This window comes from Spea bombifrons, chromosome 10 (assembly GCF_027358695.1).
Source record: "Spea bombifrons isolate aSpeBom1 chromosome 10, aSpeBom1.2.pri, whole genome shotgun sequence".
NCBI lineage: Eukaryota > Metazoa > Chordata > Amphibia > Anura > Pelobatidae > Spea > Spea bombifrons.
Genome location: NC_071096.1, coordinates 5,332,773 through 5,357,700, shown reverse-complemented (window position 1 = coordinate 5,357,700; position 24,928 = coordinate 5,332,773). Strand labels below are relative to the sequence as shown.

Sequence of the window (24,928 nt, the reverse complement as noted above, 5' to 3'; positions counted from 1 at the left end):
TAACAAGTTACGTATTTAATTTGTACAAATAAAAAAAGTTCAGAGGGAAAAAAAAACTGTATTAAATATTATCAGGATAAAGAGTAGTGCCGTCCAGGATGAAGGAGAGCAGGATATCCATCAAATGGATTTTCATATAAAAAACACATGGAAGTTGAATTCAGTTTTAGTTTCTTTTTTTCTGGTGGCGGACGGTAAAACAAAGCAAGTGTCTTAATAAATAAGACTCCTTCACCGTAGTCCATTGTACCAAAGGATGAATTGCACCTACGTACAGTTTCTGGGATCGCGGGGAATCGATCCAAAGGATGGTCTTCTATTTAGCCATATCTATGAGGCTCTGCAGGGATGTTGGTACCCAGGTTTTCTCTCCCTGTACAAACACAACACCTCTGTCAATGTAGATGACAATGCGGTTGAAGTTGTACAACTGTTTCCCCTCGTGCCGCTTGCCGATCAGAGGCATAAACACGATATTATGTTCCTCTGCCTTTGATTGGATCAGGTCTTTGAAGTTCATGGGCACGGCTGCCGCCGCTCCGATGCCCCTCTGCGCTATGCTCTCCGCATCACGCCGCTCCTGCATTGCCTCGTATTGGAAATCCTTCCTCCTTTCTGTCTGCGTCAAGTAAGCAATGCTTTCCCGGGCGCCAGGCTGCATGTATGCACCTAGTATGGAAACAAGAAGCTATGGCTTTACATCGTGGAACGATCACCGTTTTTAGCACAAATGCATTCAATCATTAGAAATATGTTCAGTTTACAGAAATGTAAAATACAGTATTTAAAAAAGTGAGATCTATTTTAAGAACCAACTGCTTACAGGCAAAACATGAGTTCTGTGACTGCCGATTGGGAATCTGAGTACTCACCGACATTTGAGGATACAACACGGTTCATGATGTCAAGAGCTTCGTTAAACTTATCCTTAATGGCCGGATGGGCCAGTAACTGGTCAGAGAACATGGTTTTCCAACCCAAATACCACTTGGTGACCTCTTCATAGTTAGGGTTGTGACCAAGCCAGGAACACAAGACCTGGTGACAAAGCAAAAGGTTTTAAGAATTGAATACACAAAAAGAATAATAATCGGCAGTTTAAATGTAACAATGAATGATATAATCATTTTATATCCCTTTCTTATGTCACAGGTTCATCGAATGACTGGCCATTCTGACTTTACAGCAACGCCAGCCTGGGCTGTCCACAATAGGACAAAGGTCTGCTTAACTTACCTGCAACCACTTAGGAAAGAAATACTTCTCCAGAAGTCCCACCAGATTGGACAGCGAGACCATCCCCTCCCAATCCATCACCCAATGAAAGACATCCATGTGTTGCTGGTGAGGGTTAATAACAAACTCTCCAAGACACAGGCCTGTGAAAGAAAGCCATGTGATATAATTAGCGTGGCATATATAGTATATATAACACAAGAGGATTACCTAATATAAAGTACTGATGCTAAAGAAGTAATGTACTAAGGGAGACAGCACACATGGGTAGGAAATGCACAACAACATGTTATTTCATTCTCACCCAGCTTAGGAACAATGTTCTTCACCATGAAGGCCTCCCATGAACCTGGGGTGAAGACGTCTTTCCAAGGCTGAAGGATCAGCTTAGCGGACGAGTCACTCGGGTGCCATTTCTGAAGAGCACTGGCAAGTTTGTTCCTGATTGGAGAATAGAGGGGTTCTAACCGGGACTGCATCAGGGGTAACCACGGGTGAATCCAAGAGTGAATAGGAACAGTGTCCGTTAGAGGGTTCCAATTCTCAACCTTTACACGAGAAAACAAGGTAGTTAACATCCTTCTCCTTCTAATTATGTGTCTAATTAACTAACTGCACAAAACTCACCTCTCTCTGCAATTTGGGGAAAACTAGTTGATCCAATATATTATCCAGAATCCAAACTGGCAGCAGGTGAATCCAGCTGTCCAAGAAGTCTACCATAGGAGCGCAGTTCCTCGGCTGCCACTGGCAAATGATGTTTCTCAGGAAGGGAATCCACATTTCCCACAGAAGTCTGACAGCGGAATACAAAGAAAGTTCAAACCATAAGACAACAAATGGTGAGATGTGACAAAGAAAGTAATGCCTCCTTTCCCAATATCCAAAAAGTAAATGTGAGAGAAGTACCTGTGATAAGGATCCAAGGTTGCATCTTGTGCGCTGTGAGAAAGGTGACCTTCCTCTAGTAGGTCCTTCCACTTAAGGATGACATCAATTCCATATGTAGGGTCCTAAATAGAAATTTTTTTTAAAAAAACTTTTAATATTCAATAGTGGGATGTTGGGAAATATCAGCCATTTCATAAAATAAAACACTTGTCAAAAAAGCAACCCCCCCCCCCAAAAAAAACAGATCTTCATTCCACACTTAGGATTGTAGACCTCAAATCCTCAAATTACAACTATTCAGTTGCACGTGGAGGTCTACAGAACACGGGGTCAGCATATGGCTTTATTAAACAAATAAATACAGTCACTGACCTTCAATGGGTTCCAGTCTCTGAAATACTCTTTCATTAGAGGATAGACGATGGCCACCGCTAGGTCTCCCTTCCCTGACATCTTATACTCCTCGTAGTACTTGTTCTGTAGCATCTCGAAGACACGGGCACACTCATCCAGGGTCAGAGGATTGTCGCAGTTTGGCTGCATCCTTTGTTCGCACTCTTCTACTGTCTGCAGCACCTGGCTCAGGTTGTTGATTGCCTTCTCTTCTCTTTTAAGGACCTCTGACAGTTTATCCATCTCATGAGAAAGGTTGACCACCATGTCCCTTTCATACTGTAGCTGTCGGTCGTTCTGGATAATCTCTTGCTCGGTCATATCGATCAGGAGCTGCAGGTTGTGCTCCAGTTCTGGCAGAACAAATCCTTGTGGCTTCTCCTCCTTTCCAGGGGCAGAAGCGTCACCTGGGATATTATGCTTGTGGGACATCTGACTGTAGCTGTAATACACCTTCTGTTCTCGACCTGTCATATCAATCACCTGTATGGAAAAACACGAGCCCTTGAGTGTTCCGGCTTCAAACCAAACTACTACACAAAATTAAAACGCACCCTGCGTAAAAGCCCTACCATACAAGAAACTAAAATATGTTAACCACAGGTCCAGACCCTCAAGATGTCATAAGGTTGGAGAAGAGAACAGTATACCATTTTGATGGAACCCATGCCTGCAACACACTGTCATACTTCACACCCTTTAATACATAGAACCCAATAGATAACAGAAAAATATTTGGGTACAAATATTTTAATTCCTTTCCAGTTAAAGGGCCTGAACTTGAAACTGGCAACTGTTGATGCCAAGTAATGTAGTTTAACTGTTTAGGAACCATACTGAAGCGTTCTGCTACTAAATCTAGCTGCGTTCCCCCATGGGGGATGTTAAGACCACCTTACTTTACCATTCAGAGACTTACCTTGACTTGGGATATTTCCTTCTGAGGCGCAGATAACGGTTTGGTGCCTCTGCCCTTGGCCTTAAGCTCCTCTACTGTTTTGTAGGCATACTTTGGCTTCTTCTTTCCCCCGCTTGGGTCCTTTCTCCATTGACTCAGCTCCTTTCGAAATTCCTGTAGATGAAACGTTAAAGAAAACATTTTATTAGGATTGAGCCTCCAAAGACAGAGGCAACTACCAATTTGCAGGTCGGGATTAAAAAACACATGAACGTCTGTTTCGGTAAACATGTCACACATCATCGTTGTCATGTACACACCACCAAAAAGAAATGTACAACTCAAACAGAATGATGGTTAAAAGCCCGTTATACACACCTTCTCTTCTTCCTCCTCAGAGTCCACCACGGGGAAGTCCTGCAAAGACTGTTTTGTCCTTTCTGAGCCATACGCACCGACCGCTCCTTTACCTTTCCTCTGTTTGGCCACAATGGGGGCGACAATACCTGCAGAAGTCAATTTACCCTTTACTACCTTGTTGTATCAGCAAGGAAGAGGCCTGCACACTTCTATAGTTAACAAAGAACAGAAATACCAGAACGTAAGGTTATACCTTGAGCATTCTTCCCCAATCCTGTCCCAGGTGTGTATCCCATCTTCTGGAGAAGCTTCTGACCAATTCCCTTGGTGTGTCGCTCCCAAGAACCAAAATCTGTGTTGGATTTTATCCCACCGGCAAAGACCTTCTGCCCGGGTTTAAAATTACCACCCTGCAAAAGATAAAACATAACTAAGACGATGCGTTCATTTTCACAATGCTGGGCTGGTTAACTGTCATGGATGAAATATATGGCTGGAAAAAGAAATAGGTTGTACCGCGTCACATCAGATAAATAATGTCCACTGAGCTTATTTTGTAGAGCATATAATGAACTACAAATTGGACACCAGTGAGATAACGCGTCAATTACTTGGACAATAGAGCACTTTACACAGATTATGAAAGGTCCTTTCTTTTTAAGAGCAGTGGGGACATGGCTCTAGGTCTAACTAATGATGATAAAACCTATTGTGCTGCTTAAGGTTCCTGCAATTAAAGTGTTTATGTCCTACAGTTCAGAACGCACGCAAAACACTCTCTACAGAGAGGATAGTGTCCCCCTGAGTACTCCATCTGGCCCAGGGGCTGTAACGGCTAAGGTGACCTCTTGCAAGGTATAACCAACAGAATAGAAGGTGCCCAGAGACAATATGACAACAAGTTACACGATATGCATATAAAGTACCTTTACATTTCTGTCTGGAATATGAGTGTATACTGAACTGGTTAATTGTCCTACTAGTTTGTGGGCAATTAGATACTGGAGAGCCCCTTAGTAAGTGGGCCGAGGTTGGACTTACCATACGCCATTGAAGAAAAGTATGTTGTTAACGTGTGTATATAGGTGCATCTCATAGTGAAGGATGCACCCCGGAGGCAGAGACCTCCCTTTACAAATATGGCGATTATGCCCCGTTTGCCCCATTCTTACCGTTTTCAGTTTCTTTGTCTCGAACTCCTTTGGGAATTCATCTCTCCTTGTTGGGGCTTCATCCTCAGAATCGCTATTAGATTTCTCCTCGGCTGCTGGCTTGCGGATTCCGGCGCTTATGAAATTAACAGGGGCAGAATAGTCTCGGGACCTGGCAATGAATTCGAATGAAGAGTTAGAACTAGCCGTAGAGCGTGTGTGTGTCCAACATGCCGCTTATGATTAAAAACGGCCGGAATGTGCGTTAAATACCTCTTTCCGCCAAAGCTTGGCCTCTCGTCATCGGAGTCCCTCTCTGCCCACACGCCATAGGTGGCCTCCTCTTTGGTTTGGAAGTGTCGCCTGCGGTTGGGGTTGAATTCATTTTGTAGGTCCCAGTCCGTGATCTCAAAGTTCTCCATCTCCACGCCATCGCTGTCGTCATCCTTGCCGTAGAGATGTGACATAGACATGGCTGCCTGAGGAATTAAAAGAGCCTCATCGTTCACTTCTACGGCACACGGACAGAAACAAAGCGAGAGAGCGCAGGAATCTAACGCAACATGGCGTAAGAAGTCACGCAGGTAAAGGGTTAATGCTAGGAAATACCTATCGTTTACATTGTAGCCTTCAACGGTAACCCTATTTCCTTAGAAAAGGGTAATTTGTGCCTCGTTCTCTATATTTACATTTTCTCATAATTTATTCAATATAATCCTACTTGGGTTTCTCTCATTCCGCCCGGTAGATCACATTTTGATTAGTAACGGGAGGAAGGGGGATGGAGAATCGTCATGGAGAGTAATTAAGAGGTTAAAACATTGATTTTTGGTGTTGGTTAGTCTTGAAGTGGCTTAACCCTTTGAGTGCCGGCACCTCGGACACCCCTAGTGAGTGCCATAAAGGAATTTGTGTACAGGTGTATAAGTACCAAAAAAAGCAATAATATCATAAGCAAAGCTGCAATGTAATATTTCTGCTATGAGTATATAATAGGGCACCGCTAATATGTATAATACAGAAAACGGATAAAGCCATATTGCCCACGAGATGATGGTCACATGCATTTTAGAGGCCTCGGAGGTCTCTTCTTCAGATAGAGTAAGATTTCATAGAAAATATATCATGTAATAGTTATAAAAACGCACAAAACACCATTCTGGATGATTTTTTAAGGATAAATCATAATAATAGACTGTAACAGCAGCCTCAGGGGTCTGAAATAAGATTTCACAGCAGTGAAAACACACGAGTTCATGTTTACATGACGTTGTGATATAACGGGGAACACACGTGGGTCGGGCTGGATAACGGGGTATCCCGGGGGCCCCTGCCTCTTTATTCGGGACCCCTGTGATCTATAAATATCGTATAATTACCGCTAATATCAAGGTAGCGACAACGCACAGGAAACCGGAAGTAAACGGCAAACGGCAAGGACCACGACCTTAGCCACACCCACTGCCTGACGAGGTTCACCCAGGCGCCGCACGGCATCCCGGGAAATGTAGTCTCTTACTTTCTACGGGCGGGACGAGGGCCATTTCCAGGCAGTCTGTGCACTAATGGTTGAGTTTTGCTGAGAAATACCCCATAGGCGGTTCATTTTTTGTCTTTACACATAATGTAAGAAGATATTATATTGCAGATAATGAAGTACATGGTCACTCTTTTATAGTTTTATTGATTAAACAAATTATTTTATTAGTTTATTTTCTGCTGTGTTTTTCACTGTGCAGTATGGGGTAAACTCTGTCCCTGTATATTAGGGTGACGGGGTGTCCCCATTTCCTTCTTATGCTATATACAGATACCTGGGAACTAAATGAGCTGCACGGGGATGCCTGATTAGCCCAATGTGACTTGCCAAACGTGTTACCCAAATGACCCTAATACCGGTCATCAAGGAAACCTGGAATTGTCATTATCATACTTAGGAACTCTCAGGCCTTCACCCGGAGACTCTGGTTAAAGCTCGGCTTCTTTGGGTCTCCGGGTCACCCCGGGGAAACACTGGATCGTGGGAGTAGCCTTACGGCACGGCCCACTCTTGCCCCATTCCCCGCCCACTTCCCCTAAGCAACGCCTACTTCCTGCGTGTGGGGCTATAACAGGACTACCCGCCCGCATCCCACAAGGGCAGTAGCCAGAGCCAGAAAGTTGCCAGTTATGGTCATTATCTAAAGTTATTGCACTTTTTTGGGTCTCCTGCATTCAATCGGGGTCACCCACCATGACATAATGTGCAAAAGCACAATTTGGGAGTCTTATATACATACCTGGGAACTCTCCGGGTTTGACCCGGAGACTGCCAGGTGAGCACTGCTCCTCCGGTTCTCAGGGTCAAGACACGCCCCGTTCCCTGCCCATTTTTCCTTTAAATGGGGGTTTCCTGCTGCCTTCAGCGGGAACTCCCATTAACGTCAGCGGGACCGCCCACCAACGTCAGTGTGCAGTCCTGGCCGTGTCCTGCATGGGAAGGCTCCGGGTAGCCGGAGGTAGAATAGGAAGGGGTCAGTTCCAGACAATGTGACCCTGAGAATCTGCCCCTTCACCCAGGGACCCTGAGACTGGGGCAAAAGCCCTGAGACTCAGCACCCTGAGGGTTCCCGTGTGTGGCTATATTTATGGTTCGTGTGCATTGCAAGCATGAAAATCATTATGGTGTGGTAAGGATAGTTCACATATAACCAGGTCTGGCCCGAGGACACGCTTGATTTAATATGGTGCGTTTATGAGTCATACACGGTTTAATAGGTTTATCATGAACCAATTAGGGGAACAAATGGCAGCTAAAGACTTCTGTCGATACTGGATAGGCGTGTTTCAGCGGTAACGATAATTATTATGTTTAGGAGTCCCAGGCAGTTTTGGAACATGAGCGCCTTACTATAAATTGGAATTGGGAAAACTAAAGGAAAAAAAATAACATTCTGAATGCAACTTTAGAGTCTCAAGATGTTGGAGATATTGCTTCTGGGCACATATAATGTGAGAGTAAGAGGTAGAGCCACAAATGTTTATGGAGTCTATGGAGGAGCGGACTTCATTAGCATTGCTATAAAGCATCGGCTCAGTGTGGTGTCGGGAAATATCACATGACTGACAGCAACCGTGCCTCCAGGTCTGCAGCGTTTATTGGCGCAAAATGAGATAAAACCAGATCTTTGTTAATGCCAACCTACATTACTGTATACAGCGCTGGGGGTTATTACTGTATACAGTGCTGGGGGTTATTATTACTGTATACAGCGCTGGGGGTTATTACTGTATACAGTGCTGGGGGTTATTACTGTATACAGTGCTGGGGGTTATTACTGTATACAGTGCTGGGGGTTATTACTGAATACAGAGCTGGGGGCTATTATTACTGTATACAGCGCTGGGGGGTTATTATTACTGCATTGGGGGTTATTACTGTATACAGGACTGGGATTTATGCACAAGGGAAAAAAATATGTGGCACTTCCCCCTTAATCTTACATATCGCTCTATGTCTTACTCTTTGAATATGTTGGCCAAATAAAAACATTTACAGACTTTTTATTATATTTTTTTTATCATTGAATCATTTAGAAGCAACTAAATCAATGATCTATTATCAGAGATTCTAATTAAAAGAGATAGGACCTAAAAAATACTCCTAATTAGGATGTGCGGTAAAAATGTAGGACATCAATACATTGAGTCTTAATCTCACATTTATAATAAATAGATGCCAAGCAGGCTGATTACTGTAATTTCAGAATTTAATAACAGGTAGCAATTAATTATGAGAAATGATCTCCATATTATTATTATTACAAAGTAATTATGAAACACGTAGAAACGTACTGTGCTAATTTGGAAAAAGGTCTAAATGTCTGTTGGGTAGAAGATATTACAAGAGTGGTCATGTAGCTCCTCATCAACCTAATCAGCGAACCGGGGAACTCCCAGGGTTTGCCCCTAAATCTCAGGGTTTTTGCCCCAATCTCATGGTCTCAGGGTGAAGGGGCAGATTCTGAGGGTCACACAGTCTGGAGCTGATTCCTTCCTATTCTCCCCCCCGCTGTGATCAGAGATATGACTCCCAACTGGTGATTTTGTTCCCAGTATGGTTGATATCCATACCTGCAAACTTCTGGGCTCCGGCTACCCGTAGCCTACCCTTGTAGGACACGGCCAGGACTGCCCACTGATGTCGGTGGGTGGCCCTGCTGATGTCAGGGGCGTTCCCGCTGGCGTTGGGGGCATTTACGCTGATGTCAGGGGCGTTCCCGCAGGCGTTGGGGGCATTTACGCTGATGTCAGGGGCGTTCCCGCTGGCGTTGGGGGCATTTACGCTGATGTCAGGAGGCATGCCCGCTGACATGGCAGGAAACACCCCCATTGAAAGGGGAAATGGGCAGGCAGTGGAGCTGTCAAGAGCCCACTCCCGCGACCTGGAGGATTTGGGTGTTGAGAAGCCGTGCTTCTCCCAGAGTTCTCCAGGTCAAACCTGGAGAGTTTCCAAGTATATTGATATCCCTGCTTGAATGCAGGTGACTCCATCAAGTGTATCTTTAAATAATGGCAAGTCAAGGTTTCCATTTTTAAAGCCATTTGGGTAACACATTTGGCCAGTGGCTGCAGAGAATCTTCACGATGGGCTTTTAGGTTAGAAAGTTCCCAGATTGCTTACAAGGTCCCTTATATCCCCAGGTGCATCTGCCTACCAAGGACATCCATTTGGACATTTAAATCCCTTTAAATTTCATACTCATCTTAACTAACAGTATCCATCTTAAGGAAGTCTGATTCCCATATCCGGGAACTTGGGTCTCAGGGTTTTTGCCCCAATCTCAGGGTGAAGCAGCAGAATCTCAGGGTCACTCACTAAGTTCCCAGTTATGCTGATTCCCAATACCAGCAGAAACATGGCCATAGTATTGGCATGATGTTGCTTGCCAACCCAAGGAATCAAGCAAACATTTACTAATTATAGGGCCAAAATGTGTGACCCATATTTTGGTGAACTCATAAAATCTCCCAGGGAAAAGAGCCAAGTAATTAAACCCGCTAACATAGCAATTTATTAAGGTTTAGCACATACACCCATCTATTTATTAACAAACTATGCGAAGAGACAGTAAGGGGGTTGTATACCGTATCATTTTTGTATGTCGTTTAAAAAAAAAAAAATTCTTCAAATTGAACAGTTTTGTTTTAAATATATTACAACCCATGGAAGGTTTCTCTGTCCGTTAGAATGTAATGTTCTAATGAAGTTATGATAGGACGGTGTAAAAACAAATCGTTTGGGAGAAAGCTGGAGTTAGAGTAGATGTACGGTAGGAATATGGTGACCCTTTAAAAAGAGATGATCGGAATTGATTTTTTGCATATATTCTAATACCCTTGATTGATTCTATGATTACCTATATTATTTTATTATTATTATTATTATATTATAAGTACATGGTTCTTGACAAGTACAGGCTTGTGTTTATACTAGAAATGTTGGTTCTAAAACCCATCCTGGAGAGCCATATATCTTAGCTACATCTTTATTGGAATGCTTTGCAGCAATCCCAAAGTTCAGGTCTGTTTGTGGTCCCTGAGGGTTTTTTGTTCCTTGAGGATGCTTCTGAGAACCAACAAGAACGTAGGACGGGTTTCAGGCAAACATAGGCACCTCTGGGCTTTCTGATGGATATTTTCCAACGGAATCCATAAGATTTATCGCGGACGCTGGGGTCTGTTTAGACTCGGATTGCCTCTGTCGAGGGGCCCGAGGACTGTTTCTGGTCGGCCATGGACATGGAACAAATAACAAATAATGCACAAATAAATTCTCAGAGTACAATGAATGAAACAAGCACATTTTCTTAAAAAAAAGTATGAAGTGCGCTCTAATGAGATTATAATATACTAATAAATTTGTGGAGACACTAGGGAACCCCTCATAATATAATCTCGGAGTGTGTGTTGGCTTCTCTCTTATTTCTCTATACACTGACTCATAAGCCTTCAGCTATATATACATCTACTTATTTATATAAAGCTATACATCGTATGGTTCTAGATGGTTCGTATGGTTCCAGATACTCGTTGCTGTCTATATATTCACATGTAAACCTCCATGAATGTGTTTCTGCCCACATAGATCAGTAACTTGGCTTCCGCATACAACACCCACCTTATTTCTGAAAGCCCTCGGCATCAACCAGAAGTCCCTTGTTTCCTTGTTTTATGAATTAAGTTATTAGCATACCTGAGCTGCAGGGAGGTGCTGATGTTACTACCCATAAATTTAGGAGGGGTTGGTGTCCCCAGCTCTATAAAATACAGTCACACACTGAGGTCACATCACTTATTTGCAACTATGGCAGGTAGATGTATGTATGTCCCCCACCACCAGAAGACAACCACCCAGGAGACCACGCAAGCTAAGGTAATGTGCCCAAATTAACATCACATCTTTGTGTTAATGAAACTGTTTTATTTAATGGGCATGCTACTAGCATGGGGGATCCAGGGGTCTCCTTTAGCCAGGTATAGCCATTCACAAAGCTAAATGTAGGGCAACAATAATTTTAATACATTGAATTTATATGATGTCAGTTTGTTATGGAAGAATCCTAAATTGTCCTCGAAAATCACTTTTCTGAAGTCTGGAATAATTCAGCAGAAACTTAACGTACAAATGTCTTCAGAAGATAAGGCAACCTACGTTTTGGCGGGGAAGTTGGTAAATTCTGACAGCATTTGGTCATGGAGGGGTCTAGTTAATAATAGAGATATTATGTAGCAACTCTGTGGTTACTATGGTTCAGCATTTAGCCCCCCATGGAAGACCATGAAGGTTACATGAATAAAGTATCTAAAAAATGACCACAAATGATACAAGTGAGACTTCTCTAACTTTTAAACCTCCAACTCGGTCGTTTCGTTGATGGATGCCAAATAGACTCCAAATAGACAAGTATTGATTATTAATAGAGTCATCATTGAACCAACACGGTCTACTCCAGACTATGTGACCCCGAGAATCCAAACACTGAATGCAGGTGACTTCATTCAGAATATCTTTACCTCCAGACAAGTCATGGCTTCCATAAGGATCTATAATATTTGAACCATCTGGTTGCCATCACTAATGAGACTCAATTAAGCGTATCTTTAAATAATGACAGTCCAGGTTTCCACAAGGGCCGGTATTAAAGACATTTGGGTAACATATTCACTGAGTCCTTACATAGAATCTTCAAAGTGGGCTATTAAAGCGTTAATAATCCAAGAGTCTCAAGGGCAACTCATTTACAAAGTTTCCAGCTATGCTTATAACATTTGCAAAGGACAGCAACTTAATGATATCATCAGGTTTAATAAAGATGCCGCTGCGTTAAAGTGTTACCTGTCTAAAAGTCACAGTGTCACGGAAGAATTATCTGTGTCCGACTTGCCTTTTGATTTTCAACTATATTATCGAGGCATAGAAATTGGATTTTGTAATATCAAACGATGTGGTTACACATAGATGACTGATGCTGATGATTCCGTAATGATTTTCCGATCTTTCCTTCTGATGATTGTTAAATGGGAGTTTACTTGTTGTCTTCTTATAATCCCTGATTACAAGGTAACTTTTCTTATTAGTGATGAAGCATTCTCATATTAGTAATTAATAATTATTCCAAGCAACATCATAATTAAAATATCAAACTTCGAGCATCTGCATAACACCCAGAGAACAAACGATATCATATTTTAGTAACTTGCCAACGAAGTCCAGGAACTAATTGCAACTTCTTGTCAATCCCTTGCTACTCCTTAACCAGCTAATTATCCTTGTCTTTAACAAGATATGCCTAAAGTAGGAGTAATCGAACGGTATACTTCCTAGTCCTGCATAGTTGTCTATATTCCATCATAGAAACTTCAATTAGTTCTTGCTGAAACAGTTTAGCAGTAAAACCTCTTCTATGCATCTACCTCCTGCAACACGTTCTTGGTTTTCCTTGTAAACTAAGCTGGTTCCTGATGGAAAAAAATGGGCTATGGGTTGGGTTATGAGACTAGCAATACGTTTTATGGGTTTTCCAAGGTGCCTTCTGGCGATGGAAGGTCAACTAGAGACCTAGATCTTTAGCTCTCAAAGGTTCTGGAGAAGGAAGGCTTTATCTGCTAGATCCAAGATCGATCAGGGAAAGATACAACTACAATACTTTCTCCAGTATTACCTGATATGATCTTACATGATCATTAAAAGTTTGGTTAGTAACGTTTTCCTTTGACCTGATATTTAAAGTGGAGGAAGAGCGACCGGGTTACAGGCACTGCCACCACGAGGACAGGGCTTTCGCAAGAATTTTTGGAAATAACCATTTATGTAAACAATTCATAACACTAGAGCATAGACAATGCTTATTAAGTATACATCAGAAGATAATAATACTAGCCGGTGAGATGAATACATTGACGAAACGAAAGCATTCATTTCCTCTTCAAACCAAAGCTGTAAAATCCCCATCAAAGCTTTAGACCCCTGTTTAACAGGGTTGTGGCCACCTACCCAGAAATATGTTTGTGTGATTCATTTTAACGAACATATTAACCGCCGCACCCTGGGTTTAATGTTATTTATTGGGAGGTGAGTCCTATTGACAGCCTAGAATAATAATAGCCTCCTTAATTCCAGACTTAGTGCCAAGACGTCATGTTTTATTTCCTTGCCAATAAGGAAGATCTGGTAACCGGCCACAGATCTGTGGCTTCTTTGTCTAAAGAGCTGGAGTTCCAAGATGGAACACACAGCGTTCCCCAGCTCTGCCAGACGTCATGGGAGTTGTAGATCAGTAACAGCTACAGAGGTTATTCTCAGTAATGTCCATTATCGGGTTGCACGGAGTTAGTAATGACCATTGTACAAGCCAGTGTCCTAAAGTCTAAAATTCTGGAGGTCATCTCCACCTGCTAGGTACAAAACATCCTTATTTTTATACAATACATCACATCAAATGTTCTAGCCGCTTTCAAAGCAGCCAATTCAGGTCTATTTCTGGTTTTTCTTCCTTGTGGTCATCGGTAATGGCTTGTAATGCATTGAACAAGATGGCAACTTGACCAGGAGCCAATATTAAAGGAGTCCCCGGTCTTGGGATGATGGGCTGGCAGCTTCCTAGGTAGTAGCCATATCATAATTCAATAAATCAATACATCGGTGGGGTGAGAGAAGAGCAAGTTGACGTTTGTTACAATTTCTTATAGGGGACGTCACACTAGTCTGACTTTTCCTTGCAGTCTTAGCAGGATATCATGAAATGATGGGTGTTTTTTGATAAAAAATGTGTGTTTTGTGTAATTTCACAAACTGCCGGATAGGTACTAAACAAAAAATCGAATTGTGAGTGCAAAGAAGTTTGAAATCTGGTGGTTCACAGCATCACCCTGCCAGCTTACAGAAAAATTGGCAGTGGCCCCATGAAAATAGGGGTGTAGCTTCAAGTTGGCCCGGACGGTTGGCAGGGCATATTTATAAATTCCAAACTGAGTAATTAATAACAATTTTGAACACACCTACGATACTTGACATCTTCACAGAAGTTCCATCTCAAATGTCCCTATTATTAACTCGTTTTTGGGTATTTTTTTTTAAAGGACACCCTTAACGTCAATCTGTTTCCTTTAAATTCTGAAATTATTGCTCAGTTTAAGGTATTTTGTCTCCGCAGCCTGATGTCTTGACCACAGCCGGAGGGATTCCCATCGGGGGGATGGGAGCTGTGATGACCGTTGGTCTCCGAGGACCACTTCTCATGCAAGATGTGATCTTTACAGAAGAGATGGCTCATTTTACCAGGGAACGGATCCCCGAGAGAGTGGTGCATGCACGGGGAGCTGGTGAGACATACCCCTACCTACCTGACTTCTTCCTAGGACATCTTGCCAAACCAATAATTAACGCAAAAGCCACATCTAAAGTTAAGTTAAGAAACTCGACCATGATATATAATGAAGTATTCATAAACCATTCATAGGGATTCCATCTGCAGAAGAAGACCTCTGAGGTCATCTTTTCCACGTAGGCTCAATAAAGAGGTATCACCTTCACCGACACCATTAACATACATTAGGCAATCGTAGTTTTATGTATTGAGTTCCTTGTGGACAGTTCAACTGATTGCTAAAGTTAGACTTGGGTTAATTTTTTTTGCTTGCAGACCCTAAAAGCCTAGAGCTGCCCTTTCATCTATTCTGTAGCATAGCCCCCAAACCATAAATTCCTTCTCGGAGAGGAAATTCCATCCTAAGAAACTGATGATTACATTACATTTAATTATATAGCGCCAGGAGATTCCATCGGCGCTGTATGATTAGACCATTATTGGGATCCTGTTCCTATTCATCGACGAGGGCATATATGGGATACACGAAGAATTGAAGGATAGATATAATACGTTCAGCATTAGAAAATGGATTTTCACAATAAGAAAATTCTTTGTAAAATGGGATATAGGAGGTTTTTGTAAAAGTTTTTTTTTTTTAGCTTTTTACATTCTGTTAGATTGAACCAAATAAGAGATGGAACACAGTGGACCTAGAAGCGATTTCAATCTCACTGGCCAACTGTGACCTCTTTGATCAATCAAGGGGCAAGGGTGGTCTTTTTTCTCCTCTGTGATACCCATGACTATGCCTGTTACCCCCTCATAGAATTACCTAAAAAAAGGTTATATCTAGAAATGCAAAAAGACTCTATTAGCATAAAGTTTTTTCTGCAGGAAGTAGATGGGGAATTACTGCTTATTTATTTAACCAAACAACACATATATTTTTTAATGACAGTCTGTGAAGAAAAAACAACATCTTAATCAGCTTTATTGAATATAAATTAAGTATGCCACACGCATAAACTCGTGACTTTATTACAGGAGCGTTCGGTTATTTTGAAGTGATTTACGATATCACGAAATACTGCAAAGCCAAAGTGTTTGAGAAGATTGGGAAGAGAACTCCAATAGCGGTTCGGTTTTCTACGACGAGTAAGTACCGGGAATATGTGGTGATAATAAGAAGTAACATCATGAAGCTTAGTGACACCCCTGATGGTTGAGCTTAAAAGCACTAGACGGACAACAAAAACCAGAATGAAAGAAAAGTTATTGACCAGAGACTCACTAGGGCTCCAGAAACATCCACCAACATGCCTACTGCCCAAAGACAGGGGTATATTCTCCATACTGCATGCTGGGTACTTGCTCACTGTTTCAGAAGAACAAACCCTACTCGGTTTTAGTTGTAGACCGTTTCTTTCTGGTTGTGCCCTGACTCAATGGAGGACTACCAGTAGAGTCGGGGACATTGGTGGCAGCTACGTCCTCGCAGGTTTCACATATCTCGAGTTTTGGTAAGAGGGTGAATGTGCTTCTTTACAGCTGGGGAATCCGGAAGTGCTGACACGTTGCGAGATCCCCGGGGATTTGCTCTTAAATTCTACACGGAACATGGGAACTGGGACCTTGTGGGAAACAACACCCCGATATTCTTCATCAGGGATCCCTTGCTGGTCGGTATCTAAGCGTGTTTCCATCCATGGGTAAAGTATGAATATAATGTTGATACAAGCTGCAAAAGGTCCAATTTGACCCTTATTATAGAGGCTTGGACACCAGACAATGAAAATGCATAGGCATTAAACCAGAAGATCCAACTTGAGGAACATTTAGTTGACTTGGGTGACCCACCAGTTTTTGGCCAACTAGACTAGTTATTGACTAGACCACTTAGAATGCCTAGAACACAATTCAGAACATGAACATCATGTAACTATGATTTGTTTTGTCTCCAGTTTCCGTCTCTTTCTCATGCTCAGAAGAGGAACCCACAAACTCATACTAGAGACCCTGATGCACTTTGGGATTTTATCACCCTACGACCCGAATCTCTCCATGAGGTACCCGTCAAATGCTTGTTAACCAGCGCAGCGTGTTTCTCCTGGGAACAATTGTAGGATAAAATGCTATAAACGCTAGGGACAATAAGGAAACTGATGCTTAATACTCCCATTACAACCTTAAATTACAACTCAGTGAAGGTGCAGACTGTTGAGTAGTCAGCATTTTGTATTTATCAAACAAAAAGAAAATCCAGGGGAGGAAAAAGCCTTCACCACACCTAATCCAAGGATACCTTGAGGTTATTTGTTGAGCTATAAATAATCTTTACTACATGGTAATAATAGCTGACAATGACATACCGTCTAACTAATTTCGTGCCCCAAAGACCACTTAATCATAGGCACAGGAACACATTTTGTGAGATGTTTGTGAGTCATATTTTTACAAGAAGTTGCTAATCAGAGGGATCTCTGTGCGTTAATAACACGCCACGTGTCTCTCTACATATAGATCACACGCTTGTTCAGTGATCACGGCATCCCTGATGGGTTCCGGTATATGGACGGCTACGGAAATCATGCCTTCAAACTGGTGAATGCGGCGGGGAAAGCTGTTTATTGCAAGTTCCACTACAAGGTACCTGCGGGGATCAAATCATATCAAGGCAATATTAAAAAATATCAAGCTGGGATCAGTAGTGACCATTCTGTCATAAATCAGAGTGACATCACTAGTGTGTATTCTAATTATGTTATATATCTGGATCAAATGATGTCACTTGTCTTTATTGAGGTGACATCATCAGACCATATTCGAATGTCATGTGTCTAGGTGTCCTAGTCCCATACAGTTTCTGGCGTAATTCCCTGCTTAGTTCAGGCCATGAACGCTTAACCTAAAGAAAATACGTATGGATACCAGGAATGAATTCTAACCCCGGAACTTTCTATTCTAATACTTCCAGTCCAAACAAGGAATTAAGAACCTGTCCCCAGAGAAAGCAGAGGCTTTGGCTGGAAGTGATCCAGATTATGCCCTGCGGGATTTGTATGACGCCATCGCCAGAGGCGACTTTCCGTCCTGGACGTTGTGCATCCAGGTCATGACTTTTGAAGAAGCTGAGAAGTTGCATTTCAATCCCTTTGACATCACCAAAGTAAGTGAAAAGAAACTGCACGAGGACACCTGATCACCCAACAGGGCAACATTTTTTAGGCAGAAGAGGACCTGTCAACTAAGCCATTATATACCATTGATAATAAATTTTATTTATTGATGTATACAGCGCCATAATATTCCGTAGCTTTGTGAAATGGGTAAGCAGGACATATCAAATAGTGTTTCTCATAACAGTTTGGGCTTACAGAAACAAAAGGTAAGGAGATCATGTTGAAATGAGCTTACAAGCTAGAAGATCTGGCTTAAATACTGGGCTCTTTTATTTTTCTAACTGATGCTACATCTGCCGTTCTATGAGACGTGATGAATAAAGTTATAATAAGCTAAATCAACAGGCTTTTATTAAATACAAGTAGCAGATGGTACCAAGAAAACAAAAATCAGGAGCAATCCATCGCCTAATGGCTTATGTTTAAACTGCATTGAGTCACCATGTGTATGATGCAACATATTAACATAATTGTCAGCATTCCATAAGAACCAGCACGTGCTTAATGATGTCACTAGCAATGGGGACACCTAGTGGCCAAAAACAAACATGCACACACAAAATCATTTAAACTACTTTCATACTAGAAAGAACACACCTATAAAATATTTTATGTAATCTTAAATGTAATTGTGAGTACAAACTGTTACAACAGGTGTAATAAAGCACATCCACACCCCATTCCAAATGTTACACCAGAACAGTCATTGCAACAAATGTTATTCACTATCATTAATTTCATGTATTATTAAGTACGAGAAAAACGTACGAGAAATTAAAAAAAGGTTTTTATATTGATTTGATGTTGTCTTGATAATTTAGGCTTTCCCTCTGGTCTCTGGTGAGGAGGGCCCCCTCTTTGGTGTACAATACATGGGACAAGGTGTATTTCCCATTTTCACACAATGTGGTCTCTGTTCTGCAGGTTTGGCCTGAAGAAGACTTCCCTCTGATCCCAGTGGGGACCCTGACATTAAACAGAAACCCAGTCAACTACTTTGCTGAAGTGGAACAAATTGCCTTCGCGCCTAGTAATATGGTTCCAGGAATAGAACCCAGCCCTGACAAAATGCTCCACGTAAGCTGCAGACCCCCTCCGCTTAATAATGGTGGCTTCTCCTCTACATTGCCATTCCAAAGTTTGGGGTCACTTAGAAATCTTCTTGTTTTGGAAAGAAAAGCAAATTGTGTCCATTAAAATAACATGAAATGGATCATAAATCCAGTGCAGACGAGGTTAATGCTGTAAATGACGATTGTAGCTGGAAATGGCTGTTTTTTAATGGAATATCTTCATAGGCGTACAGAGGCCCTTTATCACTCCCATCACTCCTGTGTTCCAATGGCCCTTTATCACTCCCATCACTCCTATGTTCCAAAGGCCCTTTATCACTCCCATTACTCCTGTGTTCCAATGGCCCTTTATCACTCCCATCACTCCTATGCTCCAATGGCCCTTTATCACTCCCATCACTCTTGTGTTCCAATGGCGCATTGTGTTCGCTGATCCAAGTTTAAAAGGCTAATTGATTGTTAGAAAAACCCTTTTGCAATTATGTTACAGCCAGAAATGTCCTTGTTTTCCTTGACAACAGCTCAGTGACCCCAAACTTTTGAACGGATGTGTATGTGTTTACACTCTAAAGCTGTGTCTAAAGCAGTTGGTATATGAGGGACGCCAACAAGCAGTTGGTATATGCAGATGAGAGAGCTCATGCAATTATGGGTAAAGAATAAAAAATGGCGTACCTGGTGTCCTCTCTGCAGAACGCATCTCTGTCTGGTCTGTGCCGTCATGGCTCCCAGTCAAGGAGCGCTTTGAATAAGCTGTCACATATTTACTTTATTTTTATGTTGTATGTGTGTTTTCTACATATCCTCAAAGTTTATATTTCAAAAAATAATGGCAGGGCATTCCTATGAAAATAAAGTATAGACACACGGAGTTTAATTGTGTAAAATATGAAGGTTTTTGTGAATCAAGGCCATGGTCCCATGGAAATCGCTGTTTATTCCTACTGATGTTTCATTAATACTCTGACCCTGGTATTTGCCATTTAGTACAAAGTGAATTTACGAAATGAATGTCCTGGTATTATGCAAACATGTTAAATATTGGATCAGCGATTAAATCCGGGGACATCCAAGAGGGGTCTGGCACAAGTCTTTCTTAAGAGATGTGTTTTTTTTTTTTATTTTTTTAGGGACGACTTTTTGCTTACCCTGACGCTCAGAGATACCGGCTAGGAGTGAACTTCAATCAGATCCCCGTCAATTCGCCCAAGAATGCAAAGGTGGCAAACTTTGAGAGAGATGGATTTATGGCTATGGGTGACAACCAAGGTGAGTCTTTAAACCTACTATGTAGAAAGGGGGCCGCCAGCACTCCGTACTCACCCGATGTGCTGATCCAGGGGCTGATCAGCGGTTGCTGAGTGCGGCCAGCGGCTGGATATACCCCACGTAAAAATATAACGTGTATCCCGCAGTTGGTCTCATGTACTTCATCCCTGGTCTGGCCTTGGATGCAGACCCACAGCTGATATTCAAAAGAAGTTCTAAAGTAGCCGAGAACTTTCTTATTTGCCAGGCAGATCTTGGCATTTTACCATCCTGCCCATATATATATATATATACATGTTACGGGTCAGACCAGATATATAATGAATAACGCATAATTATTTATTCAATATGTGAATAGATGATATTGTTCGGTTATAAGAAATCACCATGACGATTACTACCTTGTTCCTGCTGATCACACGGACACATTACATGTGCATTTACTTTGTCTGTCGAGTATCACGCTCACAGTGACAAGCTCAACGCAGGTGTCTTGTTGGCCCAAAACTCAGGTGTTTTAAATTTTTATGAAGGTAACGGACCAAACTACCATCCAAACAGCTTTGGAGGCCCAGAAGATGACCCACAGTTCCGCACAACAGTGTTCAATGCTTGTGGAGACGTGGACAGATATGACACCGGGGACGAGGACAACACAAGCCAGGTAGATCATTAACACAATATTCAGGGCAACCCATGCCTGTTAACACACACAGCAGTCCTTTTGGTCCTTTTAACTTTTTGTTTGTTTCGGTTCTTGCCTAAACTCAGATTCCTTTACCAACCTCACCTTGTTAAATAATGATCACTCACACTCGACTGACACACTCCATTCCGCTCCGTCTTCTCCACTGTCCTCAAGTCTCGATGCTTATTGTCTATAAGATTCTTCCTTTAGCCAAAGGTTGTCAGTTCTTGGTGAAACTAGAAGCGTTACCAAAGCACATCTCTCTTCTCGAAGGCTTGTTGACGTCCCTCAAGATGATATTTGCTTTTCAGGATTTGAATAGACATCTGGTGCCATCGGCGCATATTAACAGGGGAGTGTGGGGGGCTTTATTCCAATTTTATCAGAAGAATAGTTCCGGATTATATAGTAATTGAAGAGATTAAATGGATATTGTATATTCATGATAGGTTTTTATGTTTTAAGCAAATTTTTGCAATAAATAATATTTTTTTTCCAACCTGAAAAATATTTATAAACACATTATTCATTCACACACAGAGTGCGTGTTTTAAGATTAAGTAAAGAATGAATTATTCGCAATGGTCTGAAGATCTTATTCCCGATCCTTCATGGTCCTTTTCTAGGTGCGGAGATTCTACTTGGAGGTTCTTAAGGAAGATGAACGCCAGAGACTGAGCCAAAACCTAGCGGCGAGTCTGAAAGGAGCGCAGCTTTTCATCCAGAAAAAAGCCGTGAGTGTCGGATAATAAACTCACTTATGCAAAGGCCGACAACCACCAGAGCGGTACAAGGGTCGGGACACAGAAATGTCACAATCAGTATTATCAACAACCTTTTCCAAGCATACACTGCTGTTGGCTAAGCCATGCAGATTATATACTATTCTGGAGCAAAATAAGTACAAGAACAAACAAAATTAAAAGAACAATAGGTAAAAGCAGGGCCGGCCCTACAATGGAGCCGACTGGGGCAATTGCCCCAGGCGGCACTTTAGAAGGGGCGGCACTTTGCCGCCCCAAGCATTTTTTTTGGTTGTTTGTTTTGAAGCGGAGGAGAGAGAGAGGAGCGCCGAGTAGTTTTCGCTTACCCACTCGGCGCCCCTCTCTCTCTCTCTCTCCTCAGCGGCGAGTCTCCCTGTTCAGTCTCGGTGCCGGCTTGTAATGATGAGAGCCGGAAGTGGCGTCAATTTCCCGGCGCTCAGCATTACAAACCGGCACCGTGGCAGAGCAGGGAGACTTGCCGGCAGGACTCTTTAAAGGTGAGTACCGGGGGGGGGGGAATAATGGCGTCAACAAAGTTTAAAATGCATTTTAAACTTCGCCCCAGGTGGCGTTAACACCCACACTTCAACAAGATAAAAGACAAGTATTGGTGGTGCATTGGTAAGCGTAACTCACCCCAATGGGTTATGCAGAATAAAAGAAAAAAGGATAATAGTGCACTCTGTATGATAAAATATAGCGCATTTTATTAAAAATGTATAAAAAAACTCACATTCTGATGAGTCAGACAAAGACTGACTCAAATCATCAACGCCAACACACCCAACTGTGCTTGAATGGAGACCTACTTGAGGAGGATTCACAGACAATTAAATAGAGTATATTCTATGATAGTGTTGTAATTTATGTAATATAATATTTATTTTACATCACTTTTTATATTATATTTATATACATATACTCCATACACTCTGCTGGATTCACTCTGCTGTCCATCACCTTAAAGGGGGAGCACTGCCCTAAGTCAGTACCGTGTTCTTTATCCCTGGAGCCAGGTTACCGGCTCTAGACAAGGTGAGACGCTAACTGTAGCCGCCTTTTTCTGTTCCATTTTTGATGTGTTGCAATTCTGCTCTATGTGATTTTATCCATTTGTAGCACCGTTGGGTGTGTGATCCCTAATCACACCAGGCGTTGATGATTTGAGTCAGTCTTTGTCTGACTTATCAGAATGTGAGTTTTTTATACATTTTTTTTAAAAAAAAAATCGCTACATTTTATCATCCAGAGTGCACTATTATCCTTTTTTCTCATAATTTTTATGTCATTTATTCTGTATAACCCATTGGGGTGAGTTACATTTATATTTACTTCTGTCGCTCCGCTCACTGTTAGTAAGTAAAAGAACAAGTATACAAGCGATAAAACTTTTAGCTTTATTAATAATAGCAACTCTTATCTGCTGGGAACTAAAGTTCAAAACGAGATAAAAAGTCACTGCGGTTTGTCACTTTTTAGGTAAAGCTCTTCACAGAGGTCCATCCCGACTACGGGGCTCGTGTGCAGGCGGAACTCGACAAACTGAACGCGAAGACTGGAACTGCGGTGATATAAAATAATTATTTTATCATGTCATATTCTGTCTCATTCATATTATTTCAGGGAATGCTTAACTGTCATGTGACACCAAAGCAGGCAGTGATAGGCTGTTGCCATATATACTAAAAAAAAAAAAGACTCTGAAAGGCTCCAGTGATCTAGGTTTTATTAATGTCTTATCTAAGTGAAACAGCACCTTTATAGGAAATATATAGGAAATATATTGATAGGAAATATGTTTACAGGAAATAAAGGGAAATATATTTATAGGATATATATTTATAGGAAATACCATATATAGAAAATATATGTATAGGAAATATAGGAACTATATAAGAAATATAGGAAATATTTTTACAGAAAATGTACAGGAAATATTTTTAGAGGATTTATATAGGAAATATTTTTATAGGATATATAGGAAACATATTTATAGAAAATATAGAACATATATAAAAACAATATTCATAGGAAATGTAAGAAATATATAGTGATTTTGTTATATAACCACTTATTTACATTTTTAAAGTGGTTGGAATATGCAAATATATGCAATGCATTGTGGGACCACGAACAAGTGTCTGTGTCCACAACCTTTAAGAGGAGGAACATCTATCTATCATTGATATATTGATGTAATTAGCTGACTTTTAATGTTTCCATTTCAGGAGCTCTACCAGCGAACGGATGATAAACCCTCCCCGTATCAGATTAACACGCGCTAGCAGACATGCATTAAACACGCTTCGGCTTCTCCACATATCGAGCAGCCCTGCAGATAAGGCAAGAGACCCCCCCGAGAGACCCCCGGTCCGGCCGGTGACGGCAAATATTCTGGCTTGAGGAAATGTATGGGATTTTATGCTCAAAATAATAAACTCATTGAGTGTCTTTCCCGTCTCACATTTTCTGTAATTACCTTTAAATGCCTAATATTTCCTTTCACCACTGATTGGGATATATAACATTTTATTTTTCTCATATAACGTAACAATATTGTACTTTTTAAGGAATGCATATTAAAGTACTCAGAGGGTTAGGTTACTTAGAGAACATTAATATGAATTCTTCTGTAGTTGGGACAGTTTATCGTATACGGTCATATTAGCCAAAGATAAAGCGTCTGTAGTTGAGGTTGATACCTTTTATTACGCCAGCATAAGATATAAAGTTACATAAGCTTCTAGGATCTCAGAAGTCTCATGTTCAGATGGAATTAAAGGGGATAAAGTACAATAGATTTCATATTCAGGCTTTTTTGGATCAGCAGCTCTTTCCAGGGGCAGGTTGAAGGACATCACTGTGACCGCGGTGCCCGACCTGCGCATGGCACGGCCAAGGTGTAATACACACTTCGTTGCATAACAGGGCAGGGAACAGAGGTCCGCACTGAGTGAAAGCGAGATTTTGGCAACAAATCACACTGTCCGCCGTATCAGATCGTTAGACTTATCGGCACTAATGAAGTCTCACAGTAAATCTCACACAATAAGAACAAGCCCTTTTCTTGTTGTTCTCTGCGTTGGATAATAATTCCGTCTATAAGAATAGAGTCTATGGTTAAAGGTGCTGTTCCACTTTTGCTGCTGAACACTTGTTTAACTAAATATATTCA

General features: G+C 41.5%; 2 protein-coding genes across 2 annotated transcripts; one reads left to right on the top strand and one right to left on the bottom strand.

Moving 5' to 3' along the window:
* Positions 1–6,357, bottom strand: TFIP11 (tuftelin interacting protein 11). Its single transcript, XM_053448589.1, has 13 exons — positions 6,309–6,357; positions 5,203–5,408; positions 4,951–5,101; positions 4,032–4,188; positions 3,797–3,924; positions 3,440–3,592; positions 2,500–3,003; positions 2,146–2,249; positions 1,864–2,032; positions 1,541–1,784; positions 1,237–1,379; positions 873–1,038; positions 1–669 (listed from the first exon to the last, which is right to left on the bottom strand). The coding sequence occupies exons 2-13, from the start codon at positions 5,400–5,402 to the stop codon at positions 317–319; spliced, it is 2,472 nt and encodes an 823-aa protein (XP_053304564.1). The 5' UTR covers positions 5,403–5,408; positions 6,309–6,357; the 3' UTR covers positions 1–316.
* Positions 6,358–14,663: 8,306 nt separating this feature from the next.
* Positions 14,664–24,204, top strand: LOC128467091 (catalase-like). The gene is made up of 12 exons (XM_053448604.1): positions 14,664–14,793; positions 15,825–15,935; positions 16,329–16,459; positions 16,742–16,846; positions 17,301–17,426; positions 17,755–17,946; positions 18,884–19,036; positions 20,163–20,301; positions 20,835–20,965; positions 21,616–21,723; positions 23,233–23,319; positions 23,982–24,204. Exons 1-12 carry the CDS (start codon positions 14,667–14,669, stop codon positions 24,036–24,038), a joined length of 1,467 nt encoding a protein of 488 aa, XP_053304579.1. The 5' UTR covers positions 14,664–14,666; the 3' UTR covers positions 24,039–24,204.
* The last annotated feature ends 724 nt before the right edge of the window (positions 24,205–24,928 follow it).

Excerpts from the sequence above, each read along its gene's own strand:
- TFIP11 (XM_053448589.1), bottom strand. The coding sequence starts at position 5,402 with ATGTCTATGTCACATCTCTACGGCAAGGATGACGACAGCGATGGCGTG. Across the intron at positions 2,250-2,499 it reads GAGACTGGAACCCATTGAAG|GACCCTACATATGGAATTGA; the intron begins GTCAGTGACTGT and ends ATTTCTATTTAG. Across the intron at positions 670-872 it reads TGTTGTATCCTCAAATGTCG|GTGCATACATGCAGCCTGGC; the intron begins GTGAGTACTCAG and ends TTTCCATACTAG.
- LOC128467091 (XM_053448604.1), top strand. The coding sequence starts at position 14,667 with ATGGGAGCTGTGATGACCGTTGGTCTCCGAGGACCACTTCTCATGCAA. Across the intron at positions 16,847-17,300 it reads GACCCGAATCTCTCCATGAG|ATCACACGCTTGTTCAGTGA; the intron begins GTACCCGTCAAA and ends CTCTACATATAG. Across the intron at positions 20,966-21,615 it reads ACGAGGACAACACAAGCCAG|GTGCGGAGATTCTACTTGGA; the intron begins GTAGATCATTAA and ends GTCCTTTTCTAG.